The 14,157-nt window shown below is 44.2% G+C and overlaps 1 protein-coding gene across 1 annotated transcript in view; it reads right to left on the bottom strand.

The window, feature by feature from the left end:
- Window positions 1-3,226: 3,226 nt before the first annotated feature.
- The window catches only part of CRKL (CRK like proto-oncogene, adaptor protein), a 33,616-nt gene continuing 22,685 nt past the window's right edge, over window positions 3,227-14,157 (bottom strand). Inside the window, exon 3 of the mRNA XM_074206578.1 lies at window positions 3,227-6,944. Coding sequence (XP_074062679.1) covers window positions 6,810-6,944 — 135 coding nt within the window. The 3' untranslated portion in view covers window positions 3,227-6,809. The remainder of the gene's footprint in view (window positions 6,945-14,157) is intronic.

A 14,157-nucleotide genomic window follows, 5' to 3' on the forward strand; every position in this document is an offset into this window, starting at 1 on the left:
CAAATGAGAGGCAGCTAGGTGGTGCGGTGGACAGAGCACCAGAGTCAGAGGACCTGAGTTCAAATTGGTTCTCAGACACTTATTACCTAGCTGTTAGACCTTGAGCAAGTCACTTAACTTTGCCATGCAAAAATCCTAAAACAAGACAATTATCAAATGAGGTCATGAAGAATGGGATATATCTGAAGAACGCCCAGGTCTCCAATCCCGTCCATCCTAAACCTTGGCAGGTCCAACGAACCAGTCCCACCTGCCTTGCCCTTAGCTGCTGACCTCACTTTCCCTCCTTGCACCTACCCTAGAACTTGACTTTTTCCACAATCCAACATCCAGCACAGTATGCTCCCCCCCCCAGGGTCATTTTAACTGACAGCCATGGCTCCTCCCTCCCTAATTCAGTTAAGTCCCAGAGGGTTGGGAAGGAAGGACTCTCTACTTTCAAATGTGAATGTGTTTTCATATTAAAAAGCATCTGCCATTTTCTCTTGTCCTTAAATTCCCCATCTTGGGGGATGTCTTGCACTTTCTCCATCACGTTTTCGGTCCCTTCTCAACCCCGCCCCTCCCTAGGCCATCCCTGTCAGTCAACCTTTGCCCACTGTCCTCATGCAGGGCCCAGCCCTGCCCACCCAGAAGGAATTTTAATCTCCCCATTCCTGTTTCTTTGCCTCTTAGCATAATCTCTCTTTGGGGTTACCACAAACTTTTTTTTATAGGTTTTTGCAAAGCAAATGGGGTTAAGTGACATGCCCAAGGCCACACGGCTAGGTAATTATTAAGTGTCTGAGACCAGATTTGAACCCAGGTACTCCTGACTCCAAAGCCGGTGCTTTATCCACTATGCCACCTAGCCGCCCCGACCACAAACTCTTAACGTAGGTTTCTGGACCTGTCCTGAAGGCAAAGCTGGCTCTCCAATGCTGTAATTTACCATGTCACCCCATTTAACCAACAATCTAGGTCAGGACCTTTTCCCTCTTATTACAATAGCCTGATGAAGCCTGGGAACACCTTCTCAGATGATGATGATGATGCCATGACAAGCATGTGAATTGGTTTTGAATGGGGGGGGGGGGGGCTGTGCTAAGTCATTAGACTCACTTTCTCCTCCTGAGTCATTTGGGGCCAGTGGCCAGATAGGAATCAGGACCACTGGAGACGGCCCTGGATGGGAGGCAGCCAGGATTAAGTTAAAATACCTGATTCCCTAGGCACCCTGTTCTCCCGGTGAAAAACGATCAAAGAAAACAGGGCCTGGCCTCAGATAGTGGCCCATGTGGAAGCCAAGCTGCAGAGTTGTGCTATATTCATACCCTCCAAAGAGGCCCACCAACAGGCTGCTGCAACAATTCACCAAAGGCAGAAGCCTTGGTTACTTCGATTCTGTCAAGTAATATGGCTTGGGACAGTAGAGTCAAACTCAGGACCTTGACTTAAGAGGACCCAAGTTCAAGTCTAGCCTCAGACACTTAATAGCTGAGTGACCCTGGGCAAGTCACTTAACCCCATTTGCCTCCAAAGGCAGGAGAAAAATGAGGTGGTTCTATGACCTGAGGCTTCTAAGGCTGAATATGCTTTCAGACTGAAGGCTTTTTCAAATAGAAGTCTAAACTTCCCTCGGCAATTCAACCAGTGCGTCTGTGAAGCTCTTGCGACTAGGCATGAGCTCCAAAAGGTGGCTCCTAAGTTTAATGGGGATAATTAGCCCAGTGGCCCAAGAGCTGTTGGGTTCCCATGAGAGTGTATTTGAAAAACGTCTGCCAGGAGTGTTAAATTCATTTCTGAAGATTATCAATCCTGAGCTGGAAAGGCCTGCAAAGACGACTGGCAGAGCGATCACCAAGCGGCCAGCTAGGTCTCAGGAATGGCCATCCTCACGAGTCACTGTCACCTCTCATTCCACCAGATTAAACTATTGTATTTTTGATGGGAACATTATAGGAGAATGTAGTAAAGAATATTAGTTGTAGTATTTGGGAGGTTGAGGGTCCTCCAGGCAAGGGAATGGTATGACAACAAATAACAAGAATTCAAGGGGGCCTGCGGGGTCTGGGCTGGCTCCTGATTCCCGTCTGGAGTGATTATGCTTGTCCTTCATTCTAGAAGACCTTGACCTCAGGGAGATGGTGGCACGACGAGCACACGGATTGGATTTCAGTGAGTGAGGGAGTGCTGTGCTGAGTCACCAGCCTTTCTCCTCCAGAATCATCTGGGGCCCAGTGGCCAGATAGGAATCAGGACTGGAGATGGTCCTGGGTGTGAGGCAGTCAGGGTGAAGTGACTTGTCCAAGGTCTGGAGTAGCTTGTTCTTGATGCAATCCTACTTTCTGATATACACGTGGCATTTTCTAGTTTATTAAATCCCACTCACTCCTTATATAACCCATTTAATTCTAAATAATAGCATTCCCATCTTACAAATGAGGAAGCAGAGATGAAGGCAGTTAACTGCCCCAAGTTCACCCAGCTGTGAAGTACACAAAACCATTTTCTGCCTCGAGTTCAAAGCTCCAGGTACTCCATTAGGGAGGAAGGAAATCAGCAATGGGAAGCCAATGGGGTTTTTACCAGAGCAAATTCATGAAGATCCATTTGGCAACACGAGCAGGGTAGACTAGGAGACTGGGAGCAGGAAGAGGCATGGAGGTCCCATGGGAGGTGAGCTTCAGTTTACAAAGCCCCCAGAGAGTAGCAGGAAGGAGGGGGTGGGCCTAAAGGCATATCCTGTCCATGTTTTCAGCATGTCCAAGATGAGATGATTTCCAGGTGGAGGTATGGAGTAAGGAACTCGAGGAAGAGATGAGGGCTAGAACCTTCTGGAGTTTGGGAGAGAACCCTGAAACAAGGGAGCTGGCCTGGCTAAGAGCTCTGGATTCTTTGCTTGCCAGATCTGGGAAGCATGGACGGCTAACATCAGTTTAAAAGTCTACCAAGGGCTGAAGATGAATCAACACTGAAGAGCTCCAAGTCAGAACAAAGATTCCGGCTCCAAGGGTCTTCTGGACTCGTGTGTGCATGTGCATGTATGCATGTGTGTGAAGTCTCAGAAGATCACTAAGATGAGGAAAAAAAACCCAAAGTGCCGGCAGTTGATGCAAGGTTTATTCAGACAGTGTACAAACAGGCCACTGAACACACTGGTTTTGATGTTGGGCCTAGTCTTATGGAATCAATGAAGTAGGAAAATAAAAAGGCACTAATCTGTTAAGAAAAGACACTCAATGTATTCTAAGAATAGAAGTCATTTAATACTGTTAATTTTTAGCACAAAATAAAACAAGCTATGATCCCCCAAAAATAATTTTAAAAGCTTACACAGAAAATATTATTGCCTGAAGTTCATGATTTTTAAGTTACAGGTTCAAAGAGTCATCGTCTGTCCTGCTCAGGACCAGAGAACACCCAGTGACACCCATCTCCGATGCTAGAGGGTAAGCCAGGGTAGGGTGCCTCTCCTGGGTGCCTGGGGGGGGGGGCTTCAGGGGGCTCTCCTAACTTGACAGAAGTCAGGAATACTGTATTACAAACAGTCCCCAGTTGTCTCCTTTCCAAGAAGAGGACCCAGGATCCAGGCAGTCTCTGGGTTCCTGCCTCGTTGTTATCAGTGTTATGTTATCACTCTTATCAGTGAGTAAATGACTGAGCATGAACCTGGGGAGCCACAGCACACACAGAGAAGTCCCCCTTTGGACCAAGCCGGAAGCACGCAGACAGACAAGTGGGGCTGATGACCCAAGTCAGAGGATATTTCCATCTCATCTCATTGGACTTGGGAGTCAGCTGAGGTGGAAACTCCAGGAGCCACCTTCACAATCCATGAATGACAGAAAAATGAGGGGTGGCGCATGAGCCCTTTAACAGTGCATTGAATCAAACAGCCTCATGACCGCCAAGCCTTGACAGGACAAGAAGATAAATAAACCACAGTGATGGCTCATGGAACATCCAGAGAATGGGGTGACAGATAAAGCAGGGGTGGGAGCAAGCAACACAACAAGCAGCTCCAGGGGAAAATGCTTGCCCACGGAGCACATGCAAACCTCCCAGGGCAGAGACTAGACCGTCTGGCAGATGGTGACCCTGGATGCTCGTCACTGCCATCAGCCATTGAGAGACTAGTCTGAGAGCAGGTCCAGAACCAGGGAGACTGCTGGGTTCTATCCCTTCGAATCTTCAGTCCCACACCTCCTGGGACCCTGCTCCCTTTGTAGAACATGGCGGTGATTTAGGCTTAAAGGTTCAGAGGAGTCTAAGAGTTGGGAGGGGCACTGAGAGGTCATCCACAGCTCAGTCTCCTCATTTTACAGGTATGGAGGTCAAGGCCCGGAGGGGGTAGGGAACTTGCCTCAAGTCTCCGAGCTAGAGAGCAGCAGAGGTGAGACTGACTCAGGGCTGGGCTCCAAATCCAGAGCTCCTGCCACTCACAGACTCACTTCTCCAGAAGGGATAAGAGGGTCCCTCAATTCCATTCCGGCTGTAAGGGTTCCTGTCTCTAGGGCTCCATGAGAAAAACAGCTTTGCCCAGCTTCCTTTTCACTGAGCTGGCTTATTCTCTGTGGGTCCTGGAACAGCCTCAGCAGCACGAGACACTTGGGCCCCCTTCTGGGAATTCCTGCATTTTAGTGGAAAGAATGCAAACGGGAGGGAAACCCCGGACCCGCCTACATGTTTTGATCTCATCTTGAATGACCCGCATCAGCCCATGTAGGCCAAGTGGGTCAAAGAAAAACTCATCTCTAAGAGAGCATGCAGGCCTGCCCTCCACCTGCCCTGCCCACGTTCACAAGCTGCCAGGGTTGGAAGGCAAGACCAAGGGCAAGTTGAGCAGTGAATGCACAAAAAAGGGGTGAGTAGATGAAAGGCTGATCCTGTGGTTGTTCAAGAACACCATGCTGGACCTTGGCTTTGGGCTGAATATTGAAGAGGGGAACCAGAAAGGGTAGGTTTTCAGTAGGACAGATTGATAAATAGCTTCAAGTAGTTGTGGAAATGTTGGCTGAAGAGAAGGCATTTTTGAAGTAGGTCACCGCACACGCACACGCAGCCTAGGGTGACTAGTCATTTGGGGGGACGCCCGGGCCAACACCACTCTCCTCAAGTTTCTCAATTTTATTTTTCAAGTTTATTTGTTCATTTCATTCAGGTGGTATGGCAGTCATGCCATCTGGCCTATGGAAACCACAAGGAATCCCTAAGAGAGGCAGCGTGGTGCAAGGGGAGGCGGGCTGGCGCAGAGGACGTCAAGCCTCCCTTTCAGACCTTGGTCTCCTCCTCTATAAAACTGAACTTGTTCTGTTGCATCTGAGGACTTCTAGGCTGCATCTCTTCCAGTTCTAACATTCTATGAGTCTATGAGCTTTGGCTCAAATACACAGAACACATTCAAAGTTGCAAATATATAAAGGCTAAAAATGTCTGAAGGGACAGACCAAAAGATCAAATGCACTAATTAAGGGGCCAGTCAGTGCTAATTTTCTATTTGAACCTCTTCCTTGTTCTTTACTAGTATCTGGCAAAAATGCTATTAAAAGTTTGAATTTCTGTAAGCATGTTAAAATTTCCCAAGTTTCATATTTGCAACAAATCAAGTCTGAATACCTTTTCCTATTGCCATGTGTAATCAAGGGGCTTTAAAAAAAATCTAACAAGATTCTCATGCACCACACAGCACTACTGGTGGATCTGGAATAGTGCCCTGCCTTTCCTGGACCCCTCCTGGATATCTCCAGCTAGTAATACTGCAGCCTAGAGACAGCCTGGAGCATCACTGCTCTCTCCAGCCCCTTCAAAGGGCAAGGACAGAGACTGCTCACTTTCCCTGGAGGCAGATTCACCTCCTAGGTTCTGAGAACAATCTCCCTTAGGGGAGTTTTGCTGGTTCACTGCTAGGGCATTCATTGAAAGCAGACCAAAAAAAAGGAAATGGCCATGTGTGTGTGTGTGTGTGTGTGTGTGTGTGTTTGCGTGTGTGTGCACACGTGAGCAGATTTAGAATGGTTTCACTGGGAAAAAGTAAAAGGAAACATTTCTCCTTGAAACTTACAGTGCTTAGAAAGATGGAATTAAATATGATGATTCGTTGTCGTTGAGCACATGGCAAAACCAGGCTCCCATTTACAACAATGAGGACATGAAACAAAGACAGTCCTTGGCTTTGATGGAGTTCTTTCCTTAAGTCAAAGAAACTTCACTTCAGAAGCTCAGAAGCAAGTAAAATCCCTTGCAGTGAGAAAATTTGTAATTTATGACTCCAAAATACACATCCCAATGATTCTTCCCCCAAGTCCCGATTCAAGTTTTTACTGTGATAGGACAGAATTGTCTCCTTTTCCTCAAGTTCTCTGATTTCCCCCTCCCCAAAAGAAGCTGAAGATGGCACACCAAGCACTACTCTGAGGATGAGCTCTGTGCCAAATTCAGGTAGAACTAACTGCCAGATGCTTTCTTTCTCCACCTGAATTGACTAGGATGAAGCTAAGAGAGCATCCCAGGGGATGGGAAACAGACCCTTTCCACTCCATTGTCCTTTTGCCTGTGTGCTTCCACTAGGACTTTACAGCTTAAGATCCAAAAAGGTTTGACAATTGGCTAAGTCTGAGACAATCCAGCACCGATCCAAATGCCCCAAGGCTGCCAGCTGTGTGCATTCCAGATGTGTAGAACAGACCACCCAACGGAAGCAAGCTGGAGAGCTGGGCCAGGCTCTCTGGCTTGCCTGTGAGAGAGAACGAAATCCCATTTCAGAGGATGCTACTAATGAGAGCCAGACAGGAAGCAGGAGCAGCAGCAGCAGACGGTGGCAACAGGAATCACTCGTTTTCGTCGGGATTTTGAGGGTCAATGATCTTGACGTGGGTGAAAGGGAAGAGGCCTTTGCGGCCATTGACCTCCCCTTCCCACTGACCATTGATGTTCATTCTTGTCACTTTCACAATGTCACCCACCTACAGGGAAAGGACAAAGGGAACATCAGGATTTTCTCTTCAATAAAAAGACAACCGACATGAAATGAAAACTCCCCCCACCCCATTCAACTTCTATTCGATGAAGCAGCTCTTCCCTGCCAGCCCACCAGACACTACCCTCAGCTGAGGTTGGGAAGGTCAGAACAAAAAGGAATAAACAGCATCCTGCAAGAGGTACACAATGGCCTGAGAGCAAGTCTTCAACAACGCTGACTTCAGAACAACTGTCAGAAAAGAATGAAAGGGGGGCAGCTAGGTGGCGCAGTGGACAGAGCACCGACCTTGGAGTCAGGAGGACCTGGGTTCAAATCCAACCTCAGACACTTAATAATGACCTAGCCGTGTGGCCTTGGGCAAGCCACTTAACCCCATTGCCTTGAAAAAAAAAAGAATGAAAGAGACAGAGGGGAAAAAAAGAAAATATCAGGAAGGGTAGATTTAAGATTATCAAGTTGGTTTTGAACATTAAGATAATCTGTAAAAGAGAAATCAGCAACATGGGGTTAATGTTCAACCTTGATGGACTTGCTCGTTCCATCACTGCAATCATCAGGGACAATTTTAGGGGATCTGTGATGGTGAATACCATCTGTATCTAGACAAAGAACTGTGGAGTTTGAACGAAGACCCAAGCTTATTATCTTCAGTTTTTGAAAGTTGTATGTAATACATAACTTTTCTATCTCTAATGTTTTCTTTCTTGCTTTTGATCTGTTTCTTCTCTCACATTCAATTTAGATCTATGTGTAACATGGAAACAAATGTAAAGACTGTATCAGAGTACTTTCTATTGGGGAGGGGGGAGGGAAAGAAGGGGAAAAATATGTAAAATTCGAAATCCTGCAAAACAAAAATGATTGATAGAAACTACCATTGTATGTAATTGGAAAACAAAATATATATTTTTTTAAAATAAAATCAATTATTTTGAAAAAATCAAACAGCTACTTCTTGCTTTCAGGTAAACACAAATATAGCACCATCCTATTTGATTGAGGTCAACACTGCTATTACTTCTACTCCTTCACACTGACCAATCAAGTGATTGGAGGAGTGACTTGCACAATTATGTTTATTATAGTGAAGAGGATGCTGTGAGAGGCCTCCTTTATTGGAACTGTTCCACTCCACAGTCCAATTGAAGGAGATATCTCTTGGCCTTATATTGGTTTCGATTCCTCCCAGTATCAGTGAGGCACCGTCTCACATCATCAACACCATCATCTGACATATGGTAACTGATTGGAACAAGCCCAGTACATCCTGACCCGTCTCTTGATGGACTAATCATCAGTACGGTCTTTCCTCTCAGACCTTCCACCTTTGAGCTACCCATCAGTATGACCCGATTGGCAGTGTCAGCTTGCCATTCCTAGAACTCCGTTGCTCGGCTAGAGCTTGATCTCATTGGACGCTGCTGGATGCTTTCCAAGGTTCCAGGCCCTCTCTGGAGTGAACCCATTCCAGGGTGGCCCTGCCTTTCATAAAGAAAAGAGAACTCTCTCCAGGGGCTTCTCCAGGATCAGTCAGAGCACTGGGCACTTCAGGGCGCCATTTCTGCCATTTTGGATATGGGGATCTGAACCCAACTCCCATTTGGCACAAAGAAGGCAACAGAGGCCTTTGGAACAGTCCTTGCCTATCTCTGAGGACTGACAGACCTATGGTGGGCTTCTGTTCACACAGAAATCTTCCACTTTGGTCTTTAAAGTTCTTATTTGAAAATTTGCTACTTCCCCCAAAATCTACATCCATGGTGGCTCCACTTGAGCCTGCTCCCTAGGTGGGCCTTAGAGACCATTAATACTTGAATTAGCTTTTGACTGAATCCTAACAATTTTACTATAGAAAAGATATTTTACTGTAGAAAAGACAATTCGCCAAATGATCAAAGCAATGATTCCCACCACATCTTGGCAGTGGATGTGCACATGCACATGCAGAATATATGAATTTACTTTGCTTCACTATTTTTTGTTACAAAGGAAGGATGGGGTGATTGTGAGGAAAACAGTGAGGATAAAGTAAAAATAAGACAAAGAAACATTTAAAACTACATGGAAGGGGCAGTTAGGTAGTGCTGTGGATGGAGTACTGATCCTGAGTTCAAATACAACTTCACACACCTAATAATAACCCAGCTGTGTGACCTTGGGCAAGTCACTTAACCCCTCTGCCTTGCCAAAAAAAAACACCAAACTACATGGATGAGAGCAGAATGAAGTTCAGAAGGGGACATTGACAAGTATTGGCATCATTTTTTTTTGGAAACGGATTCATGGTTTTCTACATAGTCTCTCTAAGTTCTTTACATGTGGAAATGTTCTTCTGTGCTAAGGCCTGTCAAATACCTAATAAAAAAGGAAAATAACAGGTTTTTTATGCAGAATCAACATCTCTCAAATCCTTGCCCCACCCTGGACATTGCGTCTCTTCTGACTTCTTACCAGAAAGCCCCCAGGGTCTCTACCATTATTCTTTCCACACCCCAATTTTCACCATCAATTTTGCTGTACCTCTGATCTCATTAGGAAATTAAATGGGAATTTGGGGGGAGTTTTGCAGAAACTGCAGATGATATGGGGCCAGGGGGCAACAAAGAAAAAAAAAATTAGAAACCCAGAAATGCATAAAATATATAGTATTGTGTAATAGCAACATATTTTATCTTTTAGTACCATAAGATTCAGACTTCTTCTTTGGTATGGAGGGCCAAAATAATTTTATGTAGATTTCCAGATCACAAGAACTATAATCGAGAAGCTATTTCGGTCTGATTTTGACTTCTCATTAGATGTTTTTTGAGATTTCTAGAGACCTGGTATTAAGGTTGACCTTCTGCACCTGCTGATGAGAGGTCTATGCCATGCTACCGGGGAGACAGAATTCCTCTTCTCTTACTTAGCCTGGTGACCATCAACTTCAAGATGACTGAATCCTCAATCCTTTTCAAAGTTTCTCCTTCATATCCTTCAACACTTTGTAACTCACAGCGACCAGCTAAGGACAGAAAGCCCAAAACAAAAGATAAAGGGTGTACACAGGAAGGTCGGGGAGATGCTGATCACACCTTCTGTCACAGGGGATCTCCAAGCAGAGGCCCCAGGGGATGTTACTTAAGTAGCAACTAAGCTACATAATAGGTAAGCGTTCAGTGCATCCCAAGTTCTTTCTGCAACATAAGGTGATGAATAGTCTTCTTATTGTCTGTGTATCCTTGTATTCACCTCTGTCATAAAGCTAGCTTTAAAACTTGTATCTTTTGGGGCAGCAAGGTGGTGCAGTGGATAGAGCACTAGCTCGCTCTGGAGTCAGGAGGACCTCAGTTCAAATTCAGCCTCAGATACTTAATAATTATCTAGCTGTGTGGCCTTGGGCAAGTCACTTAACCCCATTGTCTTGCAAAAAGCCTAAAAAATAAATGAATAAAATAAAATAAAATTTGTATCTTTTGACTTTATAGAACCTTTATTTCCAAAAAGAGATCCCTTCTCCTCCCCTCCCTATTGATATCCCTTTTAATAAAAAAATTTAAAATAGTCCAATAAAGTGAATCAAAATGCCAAATGAATCTGACATTAAACCCTATGGTCCACATCTACCAGTTTTCCTACCTCTGCAAAGAAGGGAGAGAAGCACATTTTCCTATCTCCAATTTGGGGCCAAGCTTAGACATAAACTGAGTTCAAATTCAGTCAGACACTTAGTAATTTCGTGATCTCAGGCAAGTTACCGTACCCATGTTTCCTTCTCTGTAAACAGGGCTAAATCATGGCAACTACTTCCTAGATTGTTGTGAAGATAGAGCCAAATGCAAAGTGCTTAACAGAGTGCCTGGTATACAACAGGTGCCATATAATTAGTCACACAGTCTACTATTTTCATGGTTATGCTGACTTCATTTTGTATCAGTTTGTCCAAGTCTTCCCAGGCATTTCTGAATTCTTCACGTTGATTACATCTTCCCTCAATCAAATGCATTCACTATGCATTTCTTGCTGCCACAAAGAATCTGTCCTTAAATGATGCTTGAGGAAATTCTCATTCTGCCTCTGGCTACTCTGGGATCCATGTCTGGATCCATTTCTCATTCTGTAAAATCAAAGGCCAGGACCAGTCAGTGGTGCCTCCAATAGTCTATGCTCATGATTCCCTGGTCAGTCTTAAGAGATTTTGTGGGCCCAGCTGAGAGGGTCCAACACAAGCATCTACCTCCTCAACATGATCACCATCGTGGTCCTCCCTTGCTAGAGCATGGTCATTAACTCGTCTCCACCCCCAGTCTTCTGTTATTTACTTTTTAGCATTCTTTTCTTTTTAAAATTTAAGTTTCAGATTCTCTTCTACCCACTAAGAAGGCAAATAATACATTGTTAATTTGACATGTGAAATCTATATGGTATAACAAAGCAAACTAAATGAAGCAAGAAAATTGTACTTCACTTCTCTCTATGGAATAGATTATACTTTTTCAATATGAATCCTCTGGAACCACCTTGAATCACTGGACTGATCAGAACAGCCGAGGGGTTCACATTTGGTCATCATGAAATTCTTTTCACTTCATTTTGCATCAATTCACAGTCCAACCTACCCCAGTCAGTTATTTGCACAATTTGCACTCACGGTACAATCTCATGCCACAACTTGCTCGTCCATTCCCAAATAAGAAGCTGATTATTAATTTCTTTTTTTCCCAGGTTGTTTTTTTGCAAGGCAAATGGGGTTAAAGTGGCTTACCCAAGGCCACACAGCTAGGGAATTATTAAGTGTCTGAGACTGGATTTGAACCCAGGTACTCCTGACTCAAGGGCCAGTGCTTTATCCACTGCACCACCTAGCCACCGGATTATTAATTTCTAAGAAATAAGTTGGCCAGGTGAGCTAGTAGAAAGAACAGCTGCTGACCCAATCAATCCAAACCCTCTCCAGTAGCCATGTTTCAGTAGTTTAAGAGAGTTTGAGAAGCCCTACTTGAAATACCACTTCCCTAAGCTCTCTGGTCAAGAAGAACCTGTCTCTGGAAACTGTGGATGTGGCAGAAAGATGGCAAAAGAATGCTGCTGGCTCCTTGCTGCCCTCCATCACCACCAGGAGGAACTCTTTCAGAAGCTAAGCTGCCTATTTCCCACCTCCCCTGTCCCAGTTAAAGGCCCATCTTCCACTTTCAAATGTCTAGCAAATACTATCAAAGCCACTGGCATTCTCGGGCAGTTTGCCCTCCCGCATCTGTCCAACAGCAGCAGACCACCATTCCTGAAAGGTACCATGAACACCATCAAGAGCAGGTGTGGTCAGAGCAGGCAGAGGGCAAAGCCACAACAAAACCAATCGTCTGTCCAATGACCCTAAAGAAAAGTCTCCAACAGAGGGCAGGGAGAAGAGGCCTGTGGTGGGGCAGACCTGCCTCCAACTAGGTCACACATTCAAATGGTTGCACTCCCTATACCTTTCTTGAGCTCTAGAGAACCAATCATGGCTGATTTCCTCAATAAGATGCTAAGCTCCAGAGTTGCCAGGTCCTCTGTCTCCTCCCCCCCCCAAAATCACTGGGCAACATTAGCATTAAGTGTTACCCTTACAATCAAAGGGAGGTCCCCTGCTCCAGGACCAGTGAGATGAGCCCCACCATCAGTCTGCCCCTATGCTCCTCTTAAAGAGGCACAACAGCCAAGTCATGAGCCTAAAGCCTTCTTTGCTCCTCACACAGTCCTCTCTATAAAGTCCGGTCATTCATGATTTTTTTTTTTTATGGAACATCAGTCTACTCTGTAACATTCATATATATTCAGCCATCCACTTTGCCGCTACAAAAAGAGCTGCTTCAAATATCACATGAACGTCTTTTCCCCTTTCATGATCTCTTTAGGATACAGCCCTAGTAGTGAACTTGCTGGATCAAAGGGGGGGTGGGATCAGCTTTACTGCCCTTTGGGCACAGTTGCAAATTGTTCCCTAGAATAGGTGAATGAGTGGATCAACCTGCCAAGTTTTCCCTCATCCCCTCCGTTACTTTCCTTTTTTTATATCACTTTAACCAATCTGATAGGTATGAGGTGATCCCTCAGATTTATTTTAATTTGCATTTCTCTAATCAATAATGATTTGGAGCATTCTTTTCAGATGACTATAGCTATCTTTAATTTCTTCAACTGAAAACTGCCCGTTTAAATTTTTAACCATTTATCAATTGGAGAATGACTTGTAAATTTGACTGAATTAATGGTGAAAATTGTTTCCCAGCTTTCTGCATGCCTTCTAATCTTGGCTGACATTGGTTTGGTTTTTGAAAAAACTTTTTAATGTAGTCAAAATCGTCATTTTGCAATTTATTCCCCCTCTCCCTAGAACTGAGAGATAGACTATCTTTTTCTCTTAATTGGACTATGGTATCACCCTCTATGTCTAAATCCTGTACCTATATTGATTTTATCTTGGTACAGGGTAAGATGTGGGTCTATGGTTAGTTTCTGCAATATTATTTTCCCACCAGAATTTGTTAAAGAGTAAGTTCTTATCCCTGAAGTTAAGAGTCTTTGGGTTTATCAAACAGTAAATGACTGTAGTCATTTACTATTGTTTCTTTTGCATCTAATCTATTACATTGATCAGCTTCTCCATTTCTTACCCACTACCAGGTAGTTTTGAAGACTGACAACTTTTTTTTTAAGGGTTTTTGCAAGGCAAAGGCAATGGGCTTGCCCAAGGCCACACAGCCAGGTAATTATTAAGTGTCTGAGATCAAATTTGAACTCAGGTCCTCCTGACTCCAGGGCCAGTGCTCTATCCACTGCACCACCTAGCTGCCCCGACTGACACTTTTATTATATAAATAAAATGATATATAATACAGCCTAGGTCACCTTCTTTTTCACTTTTCCCTCCATTAATTCCTTCGATATTCTTGATTGTCACTCCAGGTAAAGCCTGCTATTTTTCCTTAGCTCTGTAAAATAGTTTTTGGTAGTTTGGTTGGAATGGTACTGAACAAGTAACTTAATTTAGGTAGAATTCTCATTTTTATTATACTAACTCAGCCTAACCAAGAACAATTGACATTTTTTCAAGTGTTTAGATCTGACTTTGTGTTTACATATTTGTCTTGGCAGGTAGATTCCCAAGATTTGTTTTATTTTATATTGTCTACAATTTAAATAAAATAACTATTTTAAATGGAATTTCTCTTTATCAC

This window comes from Macrotis lagotis, chromosome X (assembly GCF_037893015.1).
Source record: "Macrotis lagotis isolate mMagLag1 chromosome X, bilby.v1.9.chrom.fasta, whole genome shotgun sequence".
In the NCBI taxonomy this organism is placed as follows: Eukaryota; Metazoa; Chordata; class Mammalia; order Peramelemorphia; family Peramelidae; genus Macrotis; species Macrotis lagotis.